Here is a 27517-nt window from a genome sequence, read left to right as displayed (position 1 = left end):
TTATTGCATTTATTGATTACAGACTATAAACCCAGAGCCATCTTTCTTTTAATTGTTACGAATGGGTCACACTGTACATAAACAGCACAATAACAGTCTGTCTGTCTTCATAAATGTCATCTGTGAAGGTCATCTGCATTTATAACTGCGACTGCTGCTAGAGTGGCCATTGATAGTTTCTACATCGTTCACTCTGAATATAGATGGGCTGTGAAGCATTAGTCAGAGCTGAGCTGAATCCCACACACACCTCCTACACACTCTGTTCTACATGTGCCCGGGCACCTACAGCACCAGCTACTGCAATCAAACACCCCCTGCAGTGGCTTCATACATCAACAGCTCTGTAACGGTTGTGTTCCTTCTGAAGACTTCGGTCATAAACATGTTGGAGAGTCTTTGATGCATTTTGCACATTAAAGAAATCTCCATGTAAACAACAGGAACAGCCTGACACACGTAATTCCAGCGTGCCTCCGCGGGCCCAGATTCCTCGTTCCCTCAGCTGATCGAGGCCAAGATGTGACTGAGGCTGCCTCACCAGTGCTGTTTGTTTACCAGAAGGCACAAAGGCAGCTATTGAAGGGAGAGGCGTTCTTTCAGGTAGTAATGGTACCTCTGAAAGACTGGGGGCTGAAGGAGAAAGGCAGAATTAGCAGTGCCCTGTGTGCTGTATATTACTGTAATAATCACACTATGTAGGTGAGTGTACAGGAGAAAAAAGGAGCTTTAGAGGGAAAGAAAGAGAGCAGTGCCAACTTCCAGGCTTATGTAACTCTGCTAGGTTTCTGCCCACATCTCTTCTTTCCTCAACTGCAGCATTTCCTCATATTAATATCAGCTACAACAAAGTGTATGTGTGAGTGTGTGCGCACAAACACAAACCATCACCGCATACTGAAAGCTCGGGAGCGAACCAATCATTTTTAACGAATGGATGGGAGAACGTAGGTGATGGAGGACAGCAGCATGCTCTGATTGTGACGTGACCTCTGCTGAATCACTGCCTCCCTCTTCCTCCATCTCTCACAGTCACTCACAGAAAACATGACTGTGGCAGAACTAGGCTGACGGGCCGGCTCCACAAACACTGCACCCAGTCTTCCCGTGCAGCCTCAGCACTGACAGCTTTGCTCCCCTCTGATCGGCTGCCAGGTTCATATCAGTGATTATAAACTCATATCTGCCTGTTCTGCGGTTCTCTGGAAGTTCAGCCGTGGGTCTGATTTAAATGCTAATCGCGCACAGGCAGAGCCGGTCACTGCGACAAAGGACTAGAGCAGCATTACAACACGAGCGCAGGGAACAGTTTCCCCACCAATGCACGCAGGGCGAGTCATCATTTTAGCATCAAGCATCACGTTCCTGAGACAGTGGCAGAAATCATACATATGAAACTCTGAGGGCCAGGCTTTCCTTCTGGGAATCCATTTGATACAGCAGAGAAGATGAATGCTAACAAGCAGCTACTTGGACCAGTTCCACCAAAGTTCAGCGCTGCCATACACTGTGCCATCATCTAGTATCTGATGAAGGGAAAAAGGCTGTGTAAGAAAATGAGGTCTAATGAGCAGTCCAAAAAAATTCCTGAGCAGTTACACACATGCTGAGTGTTTCTTCCAGGGAAACTGTAGCATGGCAGCGGGAGGAGTAACAACAGCTTTCCCTGTGTGTTTCTGTCCTCAGGCCATCATCCATATCCTTTCTACCGCTCTGTGCTGCACACAAGCACAGGAACACAGCAAGAATTTATCCTCATCTGAGTTAATACAGGGCGAGGAGAGGAATGAGTAGAGGAGAATAAAACATGCCTCAGTGCGGTGATACAAGAATAACAAGGATTCAGTTTCCTGGTGCTTATGTTTCTCCATGTGATGTGGCAGAAACAGAGACAGAATTAGAAAGAAGCTCCTCTGTTTGCACCATCATGCAGGCAAAACAGAGAGACTGAAAAACTGGAGCTCAGCTCAGAGTGAAGTGTCGGCACTCGTCAGGGAGGGAAGACGTTAAATAGGTCAGTGCTGGAAACAGATCGGTTTCTCCAAGACAACTAAGCAAATGGAAAGAGAATCTGAACACAGAGCAGAGGAGACCCCCTCACATTTCTTCATATAGCCGAGGTTAACATAGTAACGCTGGTACACCGTGCTACAAAGCCAGCCGTTATTCATAAACACAGCCTCACGATTAAGTCGCAAACTTTGAGCCACGGTTCAGCCAACACACCAAATCTAATTACCTCAATCAATGCTTTTGCTCTGTAACAGCACTTTAAGGTCAAAACTGGCCTAATTACAGCTGACTGAGAGTATCAGTAAACATTACAACGGCAAAGTTGGACACAATTTCAAAAGTCTCTGCTACCCTGGTGAACCACACACCTTGTGATCTGGCGTAGACCGCCACGGCGCCGCTGACCAGCCCCGCGTACAGGCAGCACTTCCTGTACACCAGGCTGGTGACCGTGGACTTGTCTGGGGTGAAGAAATGCTGCAGACGTACTTTCTTGGACCGCTGGCTGCTCTTGTACACGATGATGCTAAAAAGGATAACATCCTTATTAAGTCAAAACTCTTGCCTCCAAAATAAGAATATTTAGTAATAACATAGTAGTAACACCATATTCCAAGCTGAGAGTGTTTGTGAGTTCACTTTGTGTGTGTACCTCCCCTCCTCCATGCCCAGACAGACACTGGGGGTCTCAGTGGGCCTCGCTGAGGAAGCATGGCTATTCTCAGGGACGTTTCCACCGTTCTCCTCGACCTGCTCCGCTGGGACGTAGGCCATGCAGAGAATCCGAGACTCCACATTGAAACACTCAGTCACCTTAGGGCTGGAGTTCTGCATGGCCACTATGGCAATCTGTCCCATCTGATTGGTGCAACTTGCAACCTGAACAGAGATAAAGAGACCTTACAGTTTAAGGGATGATTTAGCTTATTTTATAGCTATCAGTATGGAAATAAACCCTAACCCAGATCTGGCAGAGCTGCTTACAAAAAATCGTCACCTAATAATTCGGCCGAACATCAAAAGAAAGCAGAAATACAGCCGAGGATCTTCTGCATGTTACTGAAGATCAAAGTCTAATTAAATAAGTGAAACTAATCCTAAAATGTAAATCTGAAAGTCTTCTATACAGATTATTCCAGCAGCAGTTTATAGATGACCTCACCATGATGATGAATAGTGTTTATATATCTGACAGGCTTCTGATTATTGTGGTTAGCAGAGTCATTGTTTGCTTTTGGAACAAAACTTCAGTTCTGAGGCCGTAACTTCCAAACCCAGACTGACATTTTATACACAGCAGAAACACACCATCTGCTCTGCTAACGGAGAGAAGCTCTCTGCCAGGCTCACTGACAGGTACCTGCCTGCTTACAGGTGTCACCTGCTGAAGATAAGAGGCCTGGAAGCAAATGCTCAAACACACTTACCACCACCTTCTGCTCCAGGACTCAGATTTCAGTGCTGAGGTCAATAAATGTGTTCCTACACGACTACAGGCAGCCTCCATAACCTTGGCACACAGTCTTAGGGTAGGTAAGCCAGCACATTACTTCATTTCTGGAGCATCTGCATAAAAAACTGTCTTACCCAGACACATCCATGGCCCACCACTGGGGTGTCTGCTGTGCTCTCTGTGTTGATATGGGGCTCTGGATTATGAACAGCACACTCCACCTGCCACGAAACAGGGAAAAAATACGAGAGTTTATCTGGTGTCCGGATCAAACTGACTTCTCTTCGAGGTGCTCCTGAAATAACGAGCAGGAATCAGAGTGCTGGTCAGTGCTGAGGTGCAGAGAGCTGTTAAACTGTGGGAGAAAGTGTGTGTCCTGGTGTGCGACCTGTGAATTAGACACAGCTCAGATGACTGACACATTTCCCACCAAAAACCTGGCAATTATAATAAAACTCTGCTCTGATCGGTGTGTTAGCCCTGCGACAGGCTGGTCACCTGTACAGGTGGGCCCTGCCTCTCTCCCTATGACAGCTGGGATTACCTGCTTATATAGTGAAGTATGTGCAGACAAAATCAATCAATCAAAATGCAACAATCACTTGTTACTTTTTCACCGACTGAAACTAAAATGATTAAAATGAAATGAAAAGCTTTTAATCTGCGTGGTGGCTGCTCTGTGGTGTTTGTCCTGATATTCTTACAATGTACAGATGCACCAATGTATGTATATATTTTTATACATTCTATTTTTTGTATATTTTACACATTGTTTATTTTCTGTATATTTCTTGATTATACTAGATTATAATATTTTTATAATATTTTTATTTTTATTTTAGAGAGTTTGATTTTCTGTTGCATGGCACTGAACAGGAGTGGCTCTCCAATCTCACTGTACATCCTGTATAATGACAATAAAGGCATTCTATTCTTCTCTATTCTATTCTCTATTCTCAGATTAGCTCTGCAGGCAATGCTGCAAGAAACAGTGATGCACAAATGTTATATAACATGCAATGAGGTCTGTGGGATCTATGAACCATAGCCCTGAGAGTTTCTTCATAATGCAGCTGGAACCGAGTCACCTACTTCATCGCTGCATCCAATCAGCAAAGTTTAAAGGGAGCAAAGTGCTCACCTTAAACTCTTGCAGTTTTGACATGACCACAGGCATCTGTCGAAGCAGCAGGGGGTGTTTCTGCTTTTTGATCTGATTTCCATCATCCTCTGCAAAGAACCAGCCCTGCATGTTGTCCTCCTCTGACACACAACAGACACACACAACACAGTCCAAGAGGCCACACAGTAAGCATCAGAAACGGTGATACACCTTTCATGTTCTAATACACCTGATCACCTGCCAGGCAGTAACACTTAAATAATCGATCAAAGAGCATACTGTGAATCAATATCATCATGTATAAATGCACACAGAATAAAACAAAGCAGAAATCCACTGCAAGGCAGTTTACTGTACCCAGAGCCAGCTTTGCCATCTGCAAGTTGCTGATCCATGACTGTTTGATGGCTGGGCTGAGAGTGTTGAACACGGCACTGAAGTAAGTGGGTTTACCCGTCCTGCCGAGAGAGAGAGGCCAGAAAAATCCTAAAAATGAGCACTGCTACAGAGCTACGCTTTCCCCGATATCCTCTTAAAATGTATTAGATGATGAGCAAAAACAGACAGAAATCATTGCTCTTACTTACAATCGTGAATGTTAATATTTTACATTAATATTTTAATGAGAGGATAAGAAGACAGTGTCGGCAGGGTGGAGTGGGTGGAGACGAGTGTCAGGGGTGAGAGCAGCCAGAGTGAAAGGGAAGGTTTTCAGGATGGTACTGAGACCTGCTGTGATGGATGGTTTGGAGATGGTGGAGATGGATTAGAAATGAGTCCATCAGAGGAACAGCTCAAAGTTAGAGCAGTGAGGCTGAGATGGTTTGGACATGTGCAGAGGAGGCAGAGTGGATTGGATAAAGGATGATGAAGACGGAGCTGTCAGACAGGAGGAAAAGAAGAAGAGCTCAGAGGAGGCTCATGGATGTAGTGAAGGAGGACATGCAGAGGGTTGGGGTGACAGAGGAGGATGCTGGGATAGGGTGAGATGGAGGAAGATGATCAGCTGTGTTGACTCAGTCTGCAGAGTGAGATAAGAAATAACATCCAATTTGTGCCCAAAACTTCTTTAACAAGATTGTACTCAATGATGTGTCAACAGCGTGGCAGCTGTGGGCCTAAATTAGCATTTACATTTCTCTAAGCAGTATGTTAATGTTTGTCTACTGAACAGCAGGTTTACACTTAAATGCCACATACATCACAGTAAAAGGCTCCTGCCAGGCCTGACGTCTGCAAATGAGTCTCCCTGTTCACTGCTGACAAGAGGACAGACTGAGAGAAATGGATTGGAAATCAATGCCAATTATCACTCCTCCAAGAAGCTTCTGCAGACATTATATATATATTTGCGGATCCTCCTGGGAGCGTGAGGGTTCTGCACAGTATCTTAGCTGTTCCCAGTATTGCGCTCTTCTGGACAGAGATCTCAGATGTCCTTCCTGGGATCTACTGGAGCGACTCTCCCAGTTTGGGGAGACCACTGTTACCTTCACCTCATCCTCTCTAGCTCTTCTCTGAGCCCTTAGTATTTATGATGATACTTTATTGATCCCACAATGGGGAAATTACAGTTAACAGAACACCCATCCAAGAAGACAAACAGAACAAACACGGGGAGATAGGTGAACTGTGGCCATGCTGCCCCCCTTCTGGAGGCGCTGCCATTAAAAAGACAGAAACAATAGTGAAAACATATTGTTTATCCAGCTTCTCGTGTTTCTTCTTGTCCTTCTTGTTGATGTTACCATTGCTTGGTGTTGCTACATCTCTCCTTCTTCCTCTGCTTGTCCACCAAGCTGCTGGTTAGCCATCACCAGTTTGTCCATCTGTATCTGGAAGTCCCACAGGATCTTAGCTCTGTCATTCTCTACCACCCATGTCCCATTTTGACCTGCTATGATGCCTGACAGGAGCTTCCATGTTGTGCTGAGGCAGGTTATTGACCATGATATCTCCCCTCTGACCTGACGTCCCGGCTCCCCCTTGCTGTAGCACTTGTGTTGTACCTCGTCAGTCTCGAGTTGCTCCTAGCACGTGTTGGAACACTGAGCTACGAGATGTTTTGGTGTCAGTCTGGATGTTGGGTCCAATCTGTAGGTCCTACATCCTTTTCAGGTAGCCCCTTTCACTGGGGTTGCATATGTAGTAGCAACAGTGCTGTATTCTTGTTCCAACAGCATCACTCCTGTCACTGTGTGATGGTGAGACATGTTGTGTTTTGCTGCTGAGAGATCAGGGAGGAATCAGAGAGTACAGCTGTGTTTCCAAACAGGGATAATCTCAGCAGCTAAATGTAGTCGGGATGAACGATGGAGTAAGGAAAAGGGAAAGCCAAAAAGCAGTCATGGTCACAGGGAATGTGAAAAAGTCAAAACAAGGTGCACCCTTGGGAGACCACGTGCAGACTATAACAGAGTGTAGATGTATGACATGAACATTTGTATTCAGCAGCAGCTGGGCAGACTGTGGCTGCCAACACTGATGCACATTTCCTCTAGTGTGACTCATGCCTCAGATTAGAGCTGCTGGAGAAACCTGTTTATCCAAATGTGCTCTAATACTCTCTTCTAAAGCCAAATGTATACAGAGAGGCTGGGAGGACAGACGGGGAAAAGCAGGGTAAAGGGGGATAAAGGCCAACCTAGGATAAACATGAACCTTTGGGGGGTATGGAGGACCGAGACAGGACAGTGTTGTATGTGCTGTCAGTCTGAAGCTAAAAATGGGTGTAAAAACACAGACTTGTCTTGTTTGCCAGGCAGCTGGAGTTGGATCCTACACCGGTCAGCTGCCCTGATCTCCTCCTCCTTCTTCAGTATCAGCCTCTGGAGTCCTGAGACCCAGTCTTGGGCCACTGTGGGATTTACATTCTGAGAGAGGAGGAGACAAAGGCAGAGAGCCATGATAGAACATGTGTGAGAGAAAGAGAAGGAATGGGAACAACAATGAATGAATCCATTACATCATCAATAAATCATAACATCACTTATTTAGAGCATTAGTGTGATTCAAGTTAAAAATGAAAGCTGTTCCTAAGAGGATCTGCTGCTGATACTGTTATAGTTCTGCACTGAATTAAACCAAAGCAGAAAGCAGCTGTCACTCTAATGTAATCTGATATGCTGTTATTGTTATTGCAACTTTTGAGACATCTACTTTCTAATTTTTGTTGACACTTGCTCGAGGAGACATACATCATTATTAGCATTATTTCATTTCACTGAATCAACTATAAATGTTGTCTCTCCCTACATGTCTCCTAAATTATTAAAGCAAACTTTATTACAGTGGCCCATAACAAGATGACCTAAAATACTAACATCATCAGCAACAGGCCAAGAGCAAGATTCAAGCTGCAAGAGGAAGTAACAGGAAATTTAGCCTTAAAGTGACATCTTGGCTTGAAAGAAGAACCTTTTAGTGCACACGCATGATTGGAAATGTCTCAGCATCATTTACGAGGTCATCCTCTTTCTTCCCCCTGCATCAGTGTCCAAGCCCCCCAATGCTCTGACACGTCTCTGAGAGATCCTACCAGCAAAACACGCACACACACACACACACACACACACACACACACACACACACACACGCACACACACAGTGTGTGCGTGTGTGTGCGTGCAGCTACATGATATGACAGGTCTGAACAGTGCAGATCTGCCCACACTGGTACATTCCACTGCTTAAACATCACATCATGCAGCTACAGAGCAAACCGGTCCTCGTGGACATGTGAGGGGAAACTTAATGAGAATGATTTTGCTGAGTGCATGTCGACTTCTGACAGCCTTCCAAGAGTATTAATAGAAAGCAAATCCAAAAGGGGCCAAATGTTCAGTCAAAATAACATATTCAATCTTTCCCTAAAATGTCACGACTTTACCTTTGAGATGCAGATATTTCTCCAGCTGAATTTCTTTGAGACATAATTAACGATGTCATACATCATCAGTACCTGGTAGTTTCCTTTGAGGCTGCCAATCATGGTGGAGATCTGGTTGACCAGGCTGAGATCATGGATTAGATTCTGCAGATCCTGGTACAGCTGGCCAGGGCCCATATACAGCTTGTCTATACAGAAACACATTTTCAGTTGTTTAATTCACAACTTTTACAAATGAAAAGCAATAAAAGTGAACAGTGCTGAATGCCCCAAACTTTAAATGACTCGCAGCATTTGAGCCCCAGTCCCAGCCTGGCAGTGACTTACAATCCCAAATAAAAGTGCTTTAAACTGCAGACAGCATGCCTGACAGAAAGCTGGATCTGCAAACATTGAGTGAAGCAACTCTGATAAGAGAGCAGTTCAAAATATCGTCTTCCCACAGGGAGTGGTGACAGCTCTGCAAACATGGCAGTAATTCTCCTCTCTGTGAACCAGCCAGTGTGAGCTTCAGGAGCCACACACCTAATGCTGCATGTCAGTGCAAATCATCCTTTCTGTTCCTCCCTGCTCTATGTCCCTGCTCTATATTCCCACTCTACATTCCTGCTCTATGTCCCCGCACTCTGTTCCCCATTCTGTGTCCCTGCTCTATATACCCGCTCTATGTCCCTGCTATGTCACTGCTCTATATTCCCACTCTACATTCCTGCTCTATGTCCCCGCACTCTGTTCCCCATTCTGTGTCCCTGCTCTATGTTCCTGCTCTATGTCCCAGCTCTATGTCCCTGCTCAATATTCCCGCTCTATGTCCCTGCTATGTCACTGCTCTATATTCTTGCTCTATGTCCCCGCTCTATATTCCCGCTCTATGTCCCTGCTCTATTTCCCTGCTCTATATTCCTGTTCTATGTCCCTGCTCTATGTCCCAGCTCTATATTCCTGCTCTATATCCCCGCTCTATGTCACTGCTCTATTTCCCTGCTCTATGTCCCTGCTCCATGTCCCCACTCTATGCTCCTGCTCTATATTCCCGCTCTATGTCCCCGCTTTATGGTCCTGCTCTATGTCCCTGCTCTATATTCTGTTCTATGTCACTGCTCTATTTCCCCGCTCTATATTCCTGCTCTATGTCCCAGCTCTATGTCCCCGTCTATGTCCCTGCTCTATGTTCCCGCTCTATGTCCCTGCTCCATGTTCCCGCTCTATATTCCTGCTCTATGTTCCCGCTCTATGTCCCTGCTCTATAGTCCTGCTCCATGTCCCTGCTCTATGTTCCTGCTCTATATCCCCGCTCTATGTCCCTGCTCTATATTCCCGCTCTATATTCCCCGGTCTATGTCCCCGCTGTACGTCCCTGCTCTATGTGGTCTGAGATGGATCTCCAGCTACCTCACTGCCCCTCATTTTTTTGGCTCTGCTCTAAAATAAATAAGTAAATAAAAATAGAGGTTAATAATCTTGTGTGGTGAGAGAAATTACTGTTCATCATCAGAAAACAACATAAAACAGTGCTACACAGACTGCATCAAAGGTCTGGCCTCCATCGCTCTCTCTGACACATGAAGTCAGCTGATCGAGGCTCAGTCGTGGAGAACAGAGAACACGGGGAAAATACTTCAATAGTCCTCCACCAACAAATGACTGAGGGCTTTTTTCAAATGGCTCATTTAAGGAGGACTGTAGGGTTTCAGACTGCAATGAGTGGATGTATGTAAGTGAGCAAAGAGTTAAACTGAGTCTTGGAGATCCAAATGCCCTCAGCTCTGTTTGCTTCTCTTATTCTCGTCTTTCATCCTCTTCTACAATAGTCACTAAGTTTGACTCCAACTCCGACTCCATGGTAACCCAGCCTGGTTCCCTCCTGAAGGTCTCAGTGACGGGGCATTCGGGGGAAATCTTACCCCTGTTTGTGCATTCGTTGGTGGTCTCTGTAAGAATGACTCTAAAATGTTTCCTTCTCAGTTTGCCTACAAGAGGCTATTCAAATACAGCCATCTTTACACATGCATGAGTACAACTGCCTCCTCCTGCAGTGTACACCGGTTTTTGGTTTCACTCATGTTTTCATGCCCTCCTCATTGATTGTTTTTACACCACTAGATCAAATCATAGTGATCAGACAATATGTTCATTATGTTAATTTACTTAAACCATTAATAATATCAAATGAGGAATCTGCTGTTTTTGTCACTCTGTGTCTTTGAACCCTGCGACGCTTTGGGCTGAACTCAGGTCAGGACAGGAGCCCTGAATAAACCTCTATGATGTCATGTTAAGAGAAAATGCTGCTACAACAGTTCATCCTCAGATACAGATCTCTGGTAAAACTGCTCATTATTGTAGAAGGACGTTCCTGAAAGCAGAACATGAACTGAACTACAGCTTTGTCCGTGCTTTGACTTTAAATGCATTCTGAATATGAAGTCTTTATAATTACTGCTAATTAGCCCTATAATCTGCATATGTACAAAAAGCTTAAATACTATCATATAAAATTATAACTCCAAACACCATCTATACCATCTTTTGCTGTGCATTATTTAATCCTAGAAATAAAAAGACCCAGTGAAGAATATAATCCCATCACAGAAGTGACCATTCCCACAGACCAGACTGGCTCTGTGTAACCCATTCCAAACTGGGTCCAACTTCGTGAATGGCTCTTTGTGAGAGTGCCAACTGCTCAGACTTTTCAAACAAAACCATCCTGGGAGCATCTTCACAAGCAGGACAGTCACCCCAGCAATTACACACTTCCTAAAAACAAACACTATATCGACAAATTACACACTGGCTGTGAGAGCTGCAGGATAACGTAACTCTAAATGACCAGTTTGCATGGTGGTCTAATTGTAGTGCAGCACAGGGAAGAGATGAACTAAGCAGAGAGACATGAAAAAGATGACATCATAGCTGGAGTCCCTTCACTGCAGGCTGATCACCGAGCTGCACACAGAGGGCTGAGAAAACAGTCGTTTCCACTCCTTAAGAGCTGGACAACACACACACACACACACACACACACACACACACACACACACACACACACACACACGCACACAAAAACACACACGCACACACACACTCACACACACACCAAGTTAGTCTGTAAAACTACATCATAGCACGGAGACTGAGTTTAGTCAGTGTGTTAATGTTAACTAATGTAGATAATCATCATCTTCATTACATCTCATTCAACTGCTGTTAGTAAGAATATGAAGAGTGTATCCACTCATGTATCAATCACAGGATAAGCTGAGTCTTTGAGGCTGCCTGGTTAAACCCTACAGTCAGGACAGATGTTCCTCAGGTCTGCTTGTGCCATCTGTTACATGCACTCTTATCCAGTAGCTCATTAAAAGTTTCAGGGAGGCAGCTGATGTGAAGCAGGCCAGTGGAGAGCAGCTTAAACACAGGCACAAAGTGAAAGGACATAAATAACAGATGAAGGAAAGAGGATTTTATCAAAGATCAATGAGACAATGTGACACCTGCTGGGAACCGACTGAATATTAGGTCAACGTGTGTGTGACCTGGAGAGTCGGGGAGCTCTGGAGTGCAGTGTGTAATTAGTGGCAGTAATTACAGCCCAGTGAAAGAGTGAGCCTTTGACCTCTGCTTCTTAAAACTTTTGACAGACCCGGGAAAATCCTTCATCATCGCACTCACCGGCTCAGCAACACAGCGGGCAACCATAACTCTGGCAAATTTAAACACAAAACGAATCCTAAAATAAAAACTGCAGCGCTGCTGCCACAAAATCACACACTGTATTTATGCCTCTTGTTTGTCTGATCTGGACCTTTAAAGTGGCTGAGCAGCTGTCTGTGACGGGGGAACCTAGTGGAAAGACTGAACTCACCGGAGCCGGCGGCCAGCAGAGCCGAGGACTGCCGAAGGAAAAAAACACACATGTGCTGGCTGAGAAATAAATATTTCCATTGATTTTTTAAAGAAATGGTGACAATTTATAACTCAGTCTAAGCCTGAACCCTATGTCAGAGTCTCAAATCCACGCGTCAGAGCCAACCCTCAACTTTATACATTTTTGTCTGCTCCCACTTTACAGAGAAACAAAGAAGCTGATGTTAAAGTGCGTCGTACTTGGCTTAGCGCTGATCACCACTTTCTCCCCCGAATGAGGGAAGCGGCTGTGGTCCACCATGTCCTCGCTGGATCCGAACTCAAGCACCTCCACGAAGCTCAAAGGCACGCTCCACTTTAGGAGGAACTTCTGGTCATATGGGACATTTCCACTCCCACTCCCACTGCCATCCTGACATCTGAAAAAGAAACGATGAAACCTGCGTGAAACAGTGGCTTTGCTTCATGATGTTGGGGCCTCTTTGGTGGGGTTGCAGGACACAAGTCCTACATGATGCAAAGGCATGAAAAGAGAAACAGTAACAGTAACAGTAATGTGGAGGAGCAGATAAGGGAACGACACTCACTTAGGACACACAATTTAGCACACAAAGCATCAGGTAAAGGTAAAGGGTGGTGCCTGGGTGGATACAGAACACCTCCTCTGTTCTCACACAGGCAGGTAGTTGAAGACCGAGTTTTACACTCTCACCTGCAGCTCTGCTGGATAAAAAGCTTCAGGGCTGAACTGGCTTCAGTTAAACAGCGACGCACAGTGAGAACAGATGGTCCAAATCCAGAGCCTAGCTGTGGTATGCTTTATTTCAGTTTGGCTTTAGTTTAGTTTTTAGTTTTACTCTAAGCTCAGAGAAGAGAAGAGGCCAATAAATGAACACACTCATCGGTGTGTTATTACATTTGTAAAATGGTGCAGAGATGATAGGATTTTACACCGATGCATAAGTTAAAGGGAGGGGAGAGAACAGGTCCGGGTTGTGGTCACTCTTACCGGATGTTGGGCGTGGCACACATCAGCACATCGTTGAGCAGGAACAGGCGTCGCTCCTTGGTTTTGATGATTTCACCACGCTCGTTGTAGACTGTTTCCACCATGTCGTCTGAGCGGATCAAGTAGCGGCTGCCGTTACTTAGAAGCTAATGGCAGAGATGATAAGTTAGATTAATACTGTGTGAATGCACAGTGAAGGTCTCTGAGGAAAGGTGTAGTTTAGGAGGGAATGCAGACCAACACAGCTGGTTCTCGTATTTCAGCTGGCATTATTGGCTCATTTCCCCACGTTTCCTCTCTGCTGTGAAACGTCTCATTTTGAACAACGGTCATAAATACCTACCAGCAGCAGCTATGAGTTCCTCATAGCCTTTATATGCTCAGTCTGCCCCACGCAGGGCATTCTGCAATCATGTTTGTGCACAGATGCCAGAGTGGGTGGCTGAAGATAGACCAATAATTATACCTTGGGGAAAGCTGGTGTTTTGTGCACATGTTGTGCTAAGCCATGCGCTAAAAATATGGCATTCATTCAGGAGAATACTTGGTGGAAATTGTGAAGCTCCAGTGTCTGATGGCCGCCCACACTGGGACAGAGAGAAATGTCACAGCATATGCTAAAAGAATCAGACGCCCAGGAGTGGCTGCAGTTATGCTTCAAACTACAAACGTGTGCACACAGCATCCCGAGAGAAGAGCGCACACCTTGTTGAGGTAGCGTTCGTTCATGGCCTTTGCGATGTGCCGGATCTCACAGCGCTGGTCGGCTTCTCTCTTCCTTTCATTGAGCTTCTCAGCCAGAGTCTCCAATTCGGTCAGGGCCATCTGCAGGGGCAGGCGGTCTGAGTGACCCACCGGTGTGTTCTTCAGCATGTCCTGATGAGGATGACAGAAACACAGCCAATCATTTACTGATGATCCACCCTCTAAAACAGCCAGCCCCTGTACGACTCTCAATCTGCAGAACAGTGTCCTTTCCTCCTCTTCCATTTTCCTACATTTATATTGCACACATCCACATGAATGATGAGGATTTAAGAATTAATGCAGATCCCTGACATGAATTATCAAGCCGTTTTAAACTGCTGTACACTTAACAAAGAAAGGAACCCAGTGTCCCACATTTTTCTACAGCAGACATTAATATAAATATGCCAGGGCAAAGGAAAGCACGTCTCCACAGAGCAACTCCCCTGCCTCCCTTTGAGTCAGAGCTTTGAAAAACAAAGTGCTCAGATTTATGAATATGGCACGCCCTCTGCTGGCGAACGCACAAACAACACTGCCCTCTGCACACTGCATTTGACCATAAAGGAGGTTAAAATGTGAGATTATTATACCTGTAGAAGCAAAATGAACTGAGGGAATCTCTGTATGGGCTTCATCATCAGCCCATACAGAGTCATCCGGTCACAGCTGGTTTCCTGACGATGCTGTGGGTGAGAAGAAGGGTTACCATCTGTTTTAATGCAAATAGCTGCCTTTAATATCAGCAATATGGCAAAACTGAATAAATAGTAAAAGCTGTAGACTCTTCTCATCACATTAATGTGTTTGTCTCAAACCTTGAGGAATTCCAGGAAAGCAGGTTTGGAGGCGCACGTCTTCCTCACGACCGCCATTGCAGTGCTGAAGTTATTCACATACTCACTGTAGGCGTCCAGCACCATGGACTTTGAAAACTGGACATAAACACAGATGTTTCAGCACAATGAGTACTGACATGTACTGCAGTACTGGGTATAATCCAAATCTATATACATGTATACACAGCAGCATCACAAATTAAATCTTAAATTAACATGCCTATTTTACATTCATACTATTTATAAATGCATATATACTATGTGCAGTTATACACATATCAAAGACATGTTTAAATCTTTAATATTAACATCTACAAACTATAATAATGCTCAATGATGCTGTGTTTATCATATAAACATAAAGACTGACATTTATCAAGATCGACTGAATACTTCAGCTCATCTGTAAAGATGCTGTAATGAGTCGTTGAGATGGAAACAGGTCCTTTGCTCCATCCAAACACAGACACAGACACACACAGGTGGGATCCACAGCATTTAAAGAAACAGTGGGTGCAGCTCCATTAACTGGGTGACAGTGAGCTAAACCTCATCACTGGATGGAGCAGCAGTATCTGAAGCTCACTGAAAGCAGCAGGTCATTCACTCGAAGCACTTTTATATAATCTGTTTGCATGTCTGCACGTCACACCAATATAGTTTGATGCAGTTTATCTGCAAATACAGAGGCAGAGTGTGTTTTTTAGTGTTCGTCCAGGATGAATTTCATGACAGTTGGCTCAGAGGCCGGGAAAAGGAAGAACACAGACGTGGACCCCATCCTTTCAAACTGTGTGACAGGATGCTGGTGTTGGCGGAGGATTCACCCTTCGAGTGCCTTTCTAGGTCTGTTTTAGCAGCCGGGTGGCAGAGGAGAGAGAACTTTTAGCTCCAGTGTTATTTGGGTAAAATAATCTTTTCCTGTGAGCTCACATCTTTGTATTTGATTCTATAAATGCTGCGTGCACTAAGGCAAAGGAAAAGGTCCAAATAAAAGCTTTTCCTGTGACGTCCTGCTGGTCTGTTATTTGAACTGTGGGACGGGTCCAATGCTGCTCTAATGGTGGATTTCAAACACATGGAAGTGGTGAACAGGACTGGAGCTCTTTTGTTCTGTAGAGCCTTAGCTAACAGATAAAGTAAGGATAGAGTCCACACTATAAGAGAACACAGTGGGTGGGGCTCTGTGTCTCTGTAAGATAGCCTGCGCTGCAGCATAAAGGCAATGCTGAAAATAAAACTCTGCTTACCGAAGCTACGAAGACATCTCCAATCATCTCCAGGCTGTCCCACTCAGCCACACGGCTTGCCAGGGCGATCTGGAACAGGAAGTGGCACTGCAGGATCTCACGCACACGATAGAAAGTCATCTTCAGTTTCCTGTCACTCAGCAGTCTGGGCTCAATCTGGGACAGGGGCTTCTCATATTGCTAATAAAGGAGACGATATGATCTGTAATAAGATACACTTAAAATCAAAATTGGCAATTGCTGCAACTGTACTTGCATACCTCTAAAATCCTCTTGAGCGCATCAAGATAATTCTTCTCACTTTCCAGTATCGACCCCAGAATGCATCGTCTCACCAGCTGTGGAAACAGAGGTTTCCTTTACCAGCTGATTCAAAGTGTTCCACAAATGTTCCACAAATCATGATCAACATTAGCGGGAGGGTTAATTACCTGTTGCTGTGAAAGACCCTCCGGTGCTGGACACAGTACAGGCTCAACATTAAAACAGTCCACCTCAATGAAGAGTCTAGACTCCTCATCCTCGAAACAGGCTGACTTCTCTAAAAGATTAGAAAAACCCAGAAATGAAAACATGTCTTTGAGTTGCAGTTGAAGCTCAGCTGTATTTTTGGGATGACACACCGTGACAGAATGACTTGGTTTTGATGAAAGAGCGTCCTTTCTTCACTGCAGCTTTGGTTTTCTCAAGTCCATCTTTGGTCCCTTCCTTGGCTGCTTTCACCAGCTTTTGCATCTTTGATGAGACAAAATACTCCATTACTAATGTTTCAAGAGTAACAGAAAGTATTTTTACTCCAAGTTTAGTTTAGTCTGTCTAAACCTACAGCTAAAAGGCGACTGAGTGGATCTACCCAGGACAGGAGCAGTGTTAGAGCAGGGATGAAGACATCAGAGGAGCAGAGCAGACCACAGAATACAGAAACTGGGACATCAGCTAAAACGATGCATTTATGCAAACACTCTGAGACAGGTTTGAATGTCACAGACACTTTCTGTGGTCTGTATGATACAAAGTTTCGACTGCTTTGAAGCTGAAATAAGAAATCTGTTGCTGGTGTCTCAGTTTACTGAAGAATAAACAAATGCTACTTTGAAACAGTTTCCAACCCCCAACACACGAGCACACAGTCACACAGGTCAGTGTGGCAGAAAGGGATGCAAAGGAACTGCTCACACCACCACCACCATCACCATCACCACCACCACCACCATCCCATCACCATCACCACCACCATCACCACCATCACATCACCATCACATCACCACCATCACCATCACCACCACCACCATCACCACCATCACCATCACATCACCACCATCACCATCACCACCACCACCATCACATCACCATCACATCACCACCATCACCATCACCACCACCACCATCACCACCATCACCATCACATCACCACCATCACCATCACCACCACCACCACCACCATCACCACCATCACCATCACATCACCACCATCACCATCACCACCACCACCACCACCACCACCATCACCACCACCATCACATCACCACCATCACCATCACCACCACCACCACCATCACATCACCACCATCACCACCACCACCACCACCACCACCATCACCACCACCACCACCACCACCATCACCACCACCATCACATCACCACCATCACCATCACCACCACCACCACCATCACATCACCACCATCACCACCACCATCACCACCATCACATCACCACCATCACCACCATCACCACCATCCCATCACCATCACCACCATCACATCACCACCATCACCATCACATCACCACCATCACATCACCACCATCACCACCATCACATCACATCACCACCATCACTACCACCACTCCCACCACCACCACCATCACCACCATCACCATCACCACCATCACCACCACCACCATCACCACCACCCACCATCACCATCACCACCATCACATCACATCACCACCATCACCACCATCACCATCACCACCACCACCATCACCACCACCATCACCATCACCACCACCATCACTATCACCACCACTCCCACTCCCAGGTCATTCAGGTCAGAGCAGGATGAAGGTGCCGAGTCAGAGACAAGACGCCCAGAGTGGGGTTAGGCAGACTGAGTGTGAAGGGTTGGGACTACTTTATCTAGCACAAACACATGAGGGGAGCCTCAGCTAGTTTACCTTTTGCTCGTGTTTCTGTTTTAACTGCTGCAGCTCTACCGTTCCCACTGTATTTGCCATTAGATCTTTCATCTTTTTCTCATAGTGTTCTTTCAAGCGTGTCAGATCTTGAGAGAGCTAAACAAAAGCAGAGCAAGCGTTACTGGTTATGGTTTTGGAATGAGCTCGCACCTCAGAGTCCCACCAAATTCGCTTTAATGTCAGCGTGATGGTCTTAAATAAAGTGATTCTGAATTCTCAAAACCACAAACCAAAACATCCCAGAGTGCAGGAAGCTGACTACAAGCCAGACTATCCACTTTCAGATGTGCAGAAATAAACAGGCTGCATCAAATGCACAAAGTGTGCATCGCTGTAAACGTGAAAGAATGAGCAACAAAAAGATTTTCAACCCAGAAATGTAAAGTACACTTTCATAAACTATATGAAAGACACACTATATCATCTCCTCTGCATGAAAGTGGCTGTGCAGAGGAAATAAGTGCATTTTTTAACAGGCTGAAATGTAACTGCTATACACACATGGGTCTTCCTCTGGGGCGGCTTTCCTCTCATGAAGGCATGGGGCAGGCCATTCTCAGGGCGACCCTCCCCATCACTGGCTTCATCATAGCTTTCAAACTCACTGGAGCTCCAGCCATTGTCAAGGGAGCTGTTGCAGCCACCCTCTTCACCGAGCTCCACATCGTCATAGATCATCTCATCTGGATCTACATGAATGAGAAGGACTTACAGTAATACGGTGACTTAGAAACACCGCAGTTCAATTAATATTAATATTAATGATGATTATTAACACTTTGATCAACAAACAGGTCAAACAGTGGTGCTTCTGAGCCTAAATAAGTCAAATACAGGTTTAAAAAGACACAAAGCTAAAGTGAAGCGGGCGGCTCTGCTTCAGGCTAAAAACAGGAAGCTTCATACTGACCGAGTGGAGTGTGAGAATGAGAAACTGAGTTCACAAACCTGTGTTGGAGTCAGAGTTTTCTCTCGGCACGTCATCATAAATCACCTCATCTGGATCTGAAGAACATAACAAACATTTGCATCATTTTTACACATCGCATAACACGGTCGTTCACACAACAGCCATGATGCGACCCAGGGGAGACCTTAAAGAAAGGCACATACAAGGCTGTGCTTCCTCAAAAGAACAAGGAAGGAAGTGTTTGGGAATTCAGTTGTGTCAAAAGAACTTTTTAAAAAGATAACAGTATCCTGCAGGCATGCCCTGAGAGTGCAGTAACTCGGATTTCTTTCCTTACTTTCCATCCATGCTGTGTTGGCAGGATCTGATGCCCATTTTGCCAAAGCGTCCTCTTCTCTAATGGGTGGATACTCGTCACTGAAAACACTTGAGACACATTCAAAAACACATTTTAAGTCTACAAATATGGATTTTCACTCTCAGTCTACAGTCGTGAGGCCAGGAAATGATTATTTCACGTTCACAGTAAGATGCTGAGCTATGCATTACCACTGTCGTAGGGCTGGGAGTCATTTACATGACATACTAATCAAACCCTGTAAATGCACTCGGTGTTCAGCATAAACAGGATGTGTAGTGTGGGACTCACCTGTCAGCACAGGTGAGTCCAGTCACAGCCGGTGTCACTGCAGGAGGAACGGGACAAACGTTACACACAGCACAGCCCAAAACAACACGGATACTACTAAAAGCATGGTGGGAATTCTGCAGCAATTATTTTCCTAATAAAATTTACCATCATTGATATTTTTATGAAATCAGCACACTGCACGTCACATTAACTTTTCACACACGCCACCAGGGGTCACTGATAATTCTGTGCAAAATTTAATCTGGATTTTTTTTTACTGTAAATGTGCTTCCATAAAACTTAATTGGAAGTCTGATAGAAATTCCTTCTGTGTGCTTCTGTTTTCCTTGGATCGTGTCATAACTGCAGCTAAATGGCTTCACTATGTGCATCACAGGCTTTTATCAGAAGGCTGTGACAAAAACAAAACTGCAACTACATTATTACACTTTCTAAAATCTTAAAAACAAAAGTCTTTCAGCATGGTGTGACCTTGCTGAGATAATTACACAGTAATTAAGCTCCTGGGACTGCCAGGCCGCAAGCTTGGACTCAGTTACTGCAAGATTTCAGGGAAACCGGAAAATCCTCACAGCCAGCACAGATCTTTGGGGAGGGCTAAATTTAGTCCCTACTTCCTTGTGGCAAGGCTTCAGGAAAAACAGGAGAAAGAAGAAAGGACAGGGGACAGAAGCAGCTGAGACAGCGTTTCTACAGATCTCAGCTCAGAGCTGAACAGCAGCTTCACGGCTCGGGAGCGTTCGGTTATGGATATTTCAAAATGAACCTTGATCAGGATTTCAGCCTTAAATTAACAGCGTTTCTTCCCCCGGTGCTTGTCCTATTTACCATCTTCATCTACGGAGAGATGTCGTATGATGACGGGTGTGGTGTAAGCTGGTGTGATGAGCGGTACACCAGAGGGGGTTGCATAGCCACATGGCACAGGCACCGAGTATCCTGAAGTGTTGCCAGCAGGGCTGCTGTGGGGGTCCTGGCCTTCTCCCTCTCCTTCCTTGAGCTCAACTGGTGAGGGGGTGGAAGAGGCGGGGCCATGCTGCTGGAAGGAAGTGATGTCAATCACAGAGTAGGGGTTGACTTTGCCCTGGGGGGGGGAACTGGGGTCGATCTGTGGAGGGTGAGCGTCACTGATGGATACACTCTGGACTTTGCTGCCTGCTGAGGGAACGATTACACGTTATTACAAATATAATTACATTTAGAAGTGCTGCACCACAAGTCATTGATCTGAATATATACGTACTAGACGACTATAGACATTAAAAATGAGTGTCTGTATGCACTTCATTTATTATTTATACACCCACATTCACCAGACACTTCATTAGGTACACCCTGCTAGTATCAGTTTGACCCCTTTTGCCTTCAGAGCTGCATTAATTCTTCATGGCATAGAGTGCTGGAAACAGAGAGTTTGGTTCATATTGTCATGATAGCATCACAGTTGCTGCAGATGCATTGGCTGCATCCATGATGTGAAGCTCCTGTTCCACCACATCCCAAAGGTGCTGTATTGGACTGAGACCTGGTGACTGTGGAGGCCGTCGGAGTGCAGTGAACTCACCGTGACTGAGACAGTCTGAGCTTTGTGCCATTATCCTGCTGGAAGCAGCCATCAGTCGATGGTACAGGGATGGACATGGTCAGATAGGCGGTGGCGTTTAAATGACGCTCAGCTAAGGAGCCCAAAGTGTGCCAAGGAAACATCCCTGCACCATCACATCATCACCATCAGCCTGAACAGCTGATACAGGGTGGGATGGATCCATGCTTACATGCTGTTTACAGCAAATTCTGACCCTACAATCTGAAAGTCAGCAAAAATCAAAACTCATCAGACTAGGACATCTTCTGTAGTGTGAGCCCGTGTGAACTGCAGCCACAGGTTCCTGTTCTTAGCTGACAGGAGCAGCACCTGGTGGGATTTCCTGCAGGGTTGAGGTCTGTATACCTCAGGTGTGACTTAGTGCTGCCTTCCTATCAGCTTGAAGCAGTCTGGCCTTTCTCCTCTGACATCTGGCATCAACGAGACATTTTCTCCCAGAGCAGGTCGTTTACTAATGGGAGGGTTGGTGGTTTGATCCCTGGCTCCTCTAGTCTGCATATCAAAGTATCCTGAACCCAGAGCTGCCCCCGATGCATCCACTGGAGTCTGAGTTAATGTTAGACTTAAAAAGTGCTTCGAGTGTAAGTTCCAGTGCAGCTCACTGGATGTTTCCTCTTTCTCAGACCGTTCTCTGTAAACCGGTGAGATGGTCGTGTGGAAAGATGCCAGCAGATCAGCAGATCTGAACACCCAAAGAAGCACGCCACCTTCAAAGTCACTTCCATCACTGTGCTCAGTTTAAACTTCAGCAGGTCATCTTTACCATGTCTACATCACTGAATGCACTGAGCTGCTGCTGTGCAGATATTTGTGTTGATGAGCAGTTGAATGTATGTACCTAATAAAGTGGCTGTATATTATTTTACCAATTATTCATATTTGTGTAAAAGTGGATCTTTTCTCTGCTCTCTAAACTCTGTTTTCTCATCTGATGCAGTTTCAGACGCTCACACTGGGGTCACTTTCCCAAACTGTGGCTGTTCTGGTTTTTATGGGCTTTGGTTTGAACCACCTGTTAAGGTTGAGACATTAATGGGGGAACACGAGCTACACTAAAAGACTGATCTCGCATCCCTTCTGAGGGCAGATGATGCAGTGGGAGCATCTCTTCACTACAAAACTTCAGAATGAGTGAGAATAAGCAGAGCCAAACTGCTGCTGCTGCTGTCACACCTTTCAGTGATAAAAGCCAGGACATCTCCAGCTACAGGCAGCCAGATATACAAGGTGCCATGAGAGACTGCCCCGCTTTATGATCTCACTTTAGCTTGAGCTGAAGGGGCGGGATCAGAGCCAGATAAGGTACACAGAACATGACGGGGGAATGCAGAGAATTTCTGTCACTGCCAAAAAAAACCCCCAAACTATACTGGAGGCATTGTTTGATTTCCAAGCACAACTTCAGCTGGAAGGACTCTCTGTCCTAGGGAAAGGCTGAAATGGGTCCAAACACCCTCACGCGCCTGCAGCCAACAATAAGATGTCATCACTTCTAGACTGCATACCTGCTGTTCCAGGATGTGTCTCTTTGTCATCATCCAGGGGAGGGGCTGGAGGTGGAGGTGGTGGTAAATCTTTCTCCCTGTCATCAGTCCCATCAGCAGCAGATGTCCCTTCAGCTTTTGCTGCTACACCACCTGCTGTGGCCACTGTTCCATCTGCTGCTGATGGAGCTGTGTTGGAAGGTGCTGGGGAGTCTCCAATGGGGAGAAGGCTGTTTACAGTACAGTCTGTGCTCTGATCCCTACTGACGGGAGCCAGAGGCGTCACGAGTGCAGGAGGTGGGCAAGCAGCCTCAGGGATGTCATCACCACTGTCATCGAAATCAAAGGGCTCCCCCTCATCTTCATCACCTGCCAACACTGGACAGAAACATTTCAGAAACATTAATATTTAGATTGAGAGAATACACACAGAAGAGCTGAGTGGTTGTTACTACTGTGCTAGCTATCCCTTTATTATCTTATTAATATGCATAACTCTGAGGTGACAGACACACTAATCATACAAAAATGCAAATGGTAGAACAATGCCGAGTTTACCAGTGTGACCTAAACACTTTTTGGCTGCATGATAATCAACAGTAGCAATATTTAAAGTAGTATTTTAACATCTGGAGCACGGTGGGCGGTGCTGAAGGCGTCCTGGAGCTCTGACAGAAGAGGCTGGAATCACTGCTTTACAGGCCTGACAGACATTTACAGGACTGAGCCTCATACAGACTTCTAATTAAGGGTGGGGTTAACTTTCTTACACAACTTTTTACATCGAGGATTGGCACCAAAGCAGCACGTGCACTGCTTTTACAGCAAAAACAAACTAGGGCAGACCTACAACACATAGCTTCACATCAGAGCGCTGAGCTGACAGAGACAGGAAGGGAACTACAAATATCTTTCCACTTTCCACACTGCAATTAGGCCAGCAGGAAAGAGAGCCGTTCCTCCCTTCAGTGAGGACCACAGCCTGACTTTATGCATTATTTCTGATCTGATGAATAAAATGTGGGCCTGAGTGGGCCAAAGTTTTAGGAATGCACAGCCTCAAACTTCATTAGCGGGCTTCATGATCTGGTCCTAAGATGGATAAAGACAGCACGTGGGGTTCAATAACTGGAGCAGTGAGAGAAAAAGAGTTGGTGAGAGTATTAGGTAATAATTTAACAGGCTTCGCGGAGCCTTTACCTCTGCTGAGGAATGAGAGCCAGCATCCTGAAGGATTTCTGAGAATGATACTCCACCTCACTATCACAGCGCTGCTCTTGAATACCACACATTCTTTGTGATCACAGCCGGCTCGGCTCACAGTCTGAAGTTTTAGCTCACTCAGATCAATGCTCATCATTTCCTGTGTGACACGCACACCCCCACAGCTGGGAGAGCGTTAGACTGAAGATCTAAAGGTCCCTGATTCGATCCCGGGTTTCAGCATGTTCGCTGTCTTTGCCGACCCCGGTCGTGCCTCCTCTCGCTCCCTGACACTATTTTATTCGATGCTGTCTTCATGTTAAATTTCCCACATTTACACTGATTTCTTTAATCAGTGTGTGGTTATTGTTTCCACACACAGTTCACCGGTGCAGCACCTCCAGGCTATGACCAGGCAAGGCCTGAAACCTCCTATTGCAAACTCCATTATTTTGAAGTGCACAGCTCCATTCACCTCAGGCTTTGACAGGTACTTGTTCCACCTCCTCAGTGTGTGAGAGAACAGTCTGTGATTAATGCTTCAGGTCAACTTTGTGAACCCATGTCCACCTGCACTGGACACTCGCTGACGGTGCAAAGAGCGAGCCTGGGAACAGAGATGCTATCTGTCTTTTTTCCATCTTTGTGGGACGCGGTGAAAAGGCACAGATGCCCTGCTAACAGCCTTTGGAAATAATGGAAAGTAGGATGTATGCTCGCATGCTAATAATTACATGAATTTGCATTTTGGTTTCCTCGCTGTGACATCAAAGTGAAACACTCCACTGTGCCAGAGTGGACTTCATTTGATTGGATTTTGCTGGAGCATTAATCATGACTGGCTGTTCAATAGTACATCTGCAACTGTGGGCAGAGGAGGTCACTGATAGCTGCGCACCGAGTGGGCATGCATGTCAACAGCTTAATTACAGACTGTACAGACACACGTGATAATCATCAGACTTCAGCTCCTCTAATTTCCTAAACGGGAAATAAAATCTCTGCTTTAGAGTGTTTCCTTCAACTTTCTGGTCCAGTAAAAATGCAAAAATCATGGAGATATAGATGCAAATGTGACAAGGATGCTAGCTGTGGTATCTATTTTCAATTCACACTGACAATATGGACGCTGTTCTGAGGACCCCTCAGCTCCATAATGGTCTACTCAAAGGAGTCCCTGCTTCTGCATTCGCCCCAGCAACAAAGCGAGCGACCGGCCAGCTGGAGACGAAGCATTTCTGCGGCCTGCGTCTGTCCCCCGAGGCTTTGTGAGTCTGTGTGTGTGTGCTGCTCCATCGGTATTCTGCCTCATACTGAAGCACATTGTCTGCTATTCACAGCAGCGCAGCACATTTCACTCTCCTTACTCCCTCATTCCTCTGCCCACACACTCGACAGCAGCAGAGGAGCGGAGGAGAGGAATCTGTGTTGTTTACAGCTTCAGCAACCAATCATCCAATCATAAAATGACCTCCAGAAGTTTTCAGGTGATTCTACTGACCAAAAACTTTCATCTATTTAAAATAAAGTTTCCACATTTAGTTTAAAGTGGACGTGTTTATTCATTTTCTGTCATATATGAACTATGACAGCTGAGAGGCAAAGATCTGTTTTTTCCCCTTGGATCTCCATGATGTCAAAGAGAAGGGATATCCTCAATATGGTCAAACCTCTGCCTGTAACAACAGAAGCCCCACCCACCTGCCTTTCAAACCGTCTGTTTACAAGGGACAGCCAATCAGAAAGAAGCTGGCTAATGGGGGTGAATGCTACAGAGGATAAAAGGAAAGGAGGCAGGACATGATGAACAATTACTATTTTAAACTGTAAATGATGAACAAAGAATAAAAAATGGAGCTAATAATAAACACATCAGACTCACTTCAAAGGCCCAAAAGGTTTAAAGTAACTAATGTTTTACTTCAGATTAATCTGAATTTATCACTGAATGATCAAAGTATACTAAACATTACTAAAATAGTGATAACAGTTTAATAAAGAGTTCAAATCCAAAGACATTTGAAGACCAACTGAGACGTGGAAACGGCAGAAACCACATCCATTATTAGCCATTATTAGCACCACAGTCAAAGCAGCTGAGCTAACCAGGACCTTCCACCATGTTTAGCAGTTTGCTTCATAAAAGAAGTGGAGCCATGCAGATCACATATGAAGGACAGAGATTTGTTGACTTTACTTTCAGGAGGCGGGGGAGGAAAGTCGTCCATGTCCATGCTTACGGCTCTTCTCCTGCTAAAGCTCTTCAGACAGCAGCATGCAGGGCATCAGCTACACCAACACGCATTCCTAAAGGAAAAAGGACAAATGTCATAAAAGGTTTATGTAAGCACATTTGATACAAACTATTTCCAAATGAATTAAGCAAAAAAAGGACGAGTCAGGCGTTTGTGGCTCAGCGTGTGTGAGCCACTCAGTCCACAAAAGGCCAAACACTTGTTATTCAATGTGACTTAATGAAAGCAGCGGACGCAGCGTGGTTGTGTTGTCGTGGTGTCGTACCTTTTGTCTCAACATCTGATTGTGAACCAAAGCTAATTCAGAGGAAGTGAAAAGAAAAGAAGCTGCTGTAGAGCTCCCGGGGAGGGCTGACACCAGCATGTGTTAGTGTGCCATATACGCTGAAGGTGGGTGTGTGTAACATCAGCATGTACGCTGCCTCAGCTGCCACGGTCGCACCCTGCTGAGAGTCCTTCATGGGGCTGTGCAGCTAAAACAAAGTTCATTCAGATCAGGATGTTTAGACCTGAACTCAGAGCACATTCAGAGAACATCAGCAGATCCTTTCTTTGGTGTGCAAACACCATCACAATACTTCGAGCCAGTCCAGAAAAAAGTTCTCATGTTGATCAAACAAGTTACTTTAATGCTACAGGGTATGAAACACATGCTGCCCAAGCAGGCTATCACATGTCTGAGGAGTCAGTGTGCAGAGGTCAGTTATGGCCTCAAAGAGCAATTAGCAACATTCTGGTCCAGACAGATTTTATTAGCATGCTGAGGCAGGAGACCTCTGGACCTGCATGGGCATGAGAGGCATCACATTCCTCAGGAACACTCCGTTTGCTGACGTGCAACTTTGATCCAAAGGGGACAGTTTCTGTCCGACGTCGCTACCAGCAAGTTAGGATATTTCCAGACATCCTGAGCGCACTAATGTGCACAAGCACAGATGACAGTGTCATGACATCACGCTATGGCATAAAGCAGCCATTGTTGTGGTGTGTGTGTGCACCATTCTCTATCCATACATC

The 27517-nt window shown here is 45.4% G+C and overlaps 1 protein-coding gene across 3 annotated transcripts in view; it reads right to left on the bottom strand.

Moving 5' to 3' along the window:
- arhgef10 (Rho guanine nucleotide exchange factor (GEF) 10) overlaps window positions 1-27517 on the bottom strand; it is a 43139-nt gene that overhangs the window by 10518 nt on the left and 5104 nt on the right. The window contains exons 2-25 of one of the 3 annotated variants that reach the window (XM_030719367.1): window positions 26443-26552; window positions 23064-23420; window positions 20781-21110; window positions 19950-19986; window positions 19638-19726; window positions 19339-19395; window positions 18892-19079; window positions 18370-18486; window positions 16817-16928; window positions 16625-16734; window positions 16454-16531; window positions 16194-16373; window positions 14923-15039; window positions 14698-14790; window positions 14063-14233; window positions 13358-13503; window positions 12589-12767; window positions 8551-8666; window positions 7335-7462; window positions 4947-5047; window positions 4608-4729; window positions 3601-3687; window positions 2666-2892; window positions 2382-2539 (exon numbers count right to left, since the gene is read on the bottom strand). In XM_030719367.1, the coding sequence (XP_030575227.1) occupies window positions 2382-2539; window positions 2666-2892; window positions 3601-3687; window positions 4608-4729; window positions 4947-5047; window positions 7335-7462; window positions 8551-8666; window positions 12589-12767; window positions 13358-13503; window positions 14063-14233; window positions 14698-14790; window positions 14923-15039; window positions 16194-16373; window positions 16454-16531; window positions 16625-16734; window positions 16817-16928; window positions 18370-18486; window positions 18892-19079; window positions 19339-19395; window positions 19638-19726; window positions 19950-19986; window positions 20781-21110; window positions 23064-23420; window positions 26443-26479 (3337 nt within the window). In that variant the 5' untranslated portion in view covers window positions 26480-26552. The remainder of the gene's footprint in view (window positions 1-2381; window positions 2540-2665; window positions 2893-3600; window positions 3688-4607; window positions 4730-4946; window positions 5048-7334; window positions 7463-8550; window positions 8667-12588; window positions 12768-13357; window positions 13504-14062; window positions 14234-14697; window positions 14791-14922; window positions 15040-16193; window positions 16374-16453; window positions 16532-16624; window positions 16735-16816; window positions 16929-18369; window positions 18487-18891; window positions 19080-19338; window positions 19396-19637; window positions 19727-19949; window positions 19987-20780; window positions 21111-23063; window positions 23421-26442; window positions 26553-27517) is intronic. The other 2 variants (XM_030719368.1, XM_030719369.1) reach the window with 2 other exon arrangements.

Source organism: Archocentrus centrarchus, chromosome 22 (assembly GCF_007364275.1).
Source record: "Archocentrus centrarchus isolate MPI-CPG fArcCen1 chromosome 22, fArcCen1, whole genome shotgun sequence".
Taxonomy (NCBI): Eukaryota; Metazoa; Chordata; class Actinopteri; order Cichliformes; family Cichlidae; genus Archocentrus; species Archocentrus centrarchus.
The sequence above is the reverse complement of the archived record's forward strand: the minus strand, read 5'-3'. Positions and strand labels throughout refer to the sequence as shown.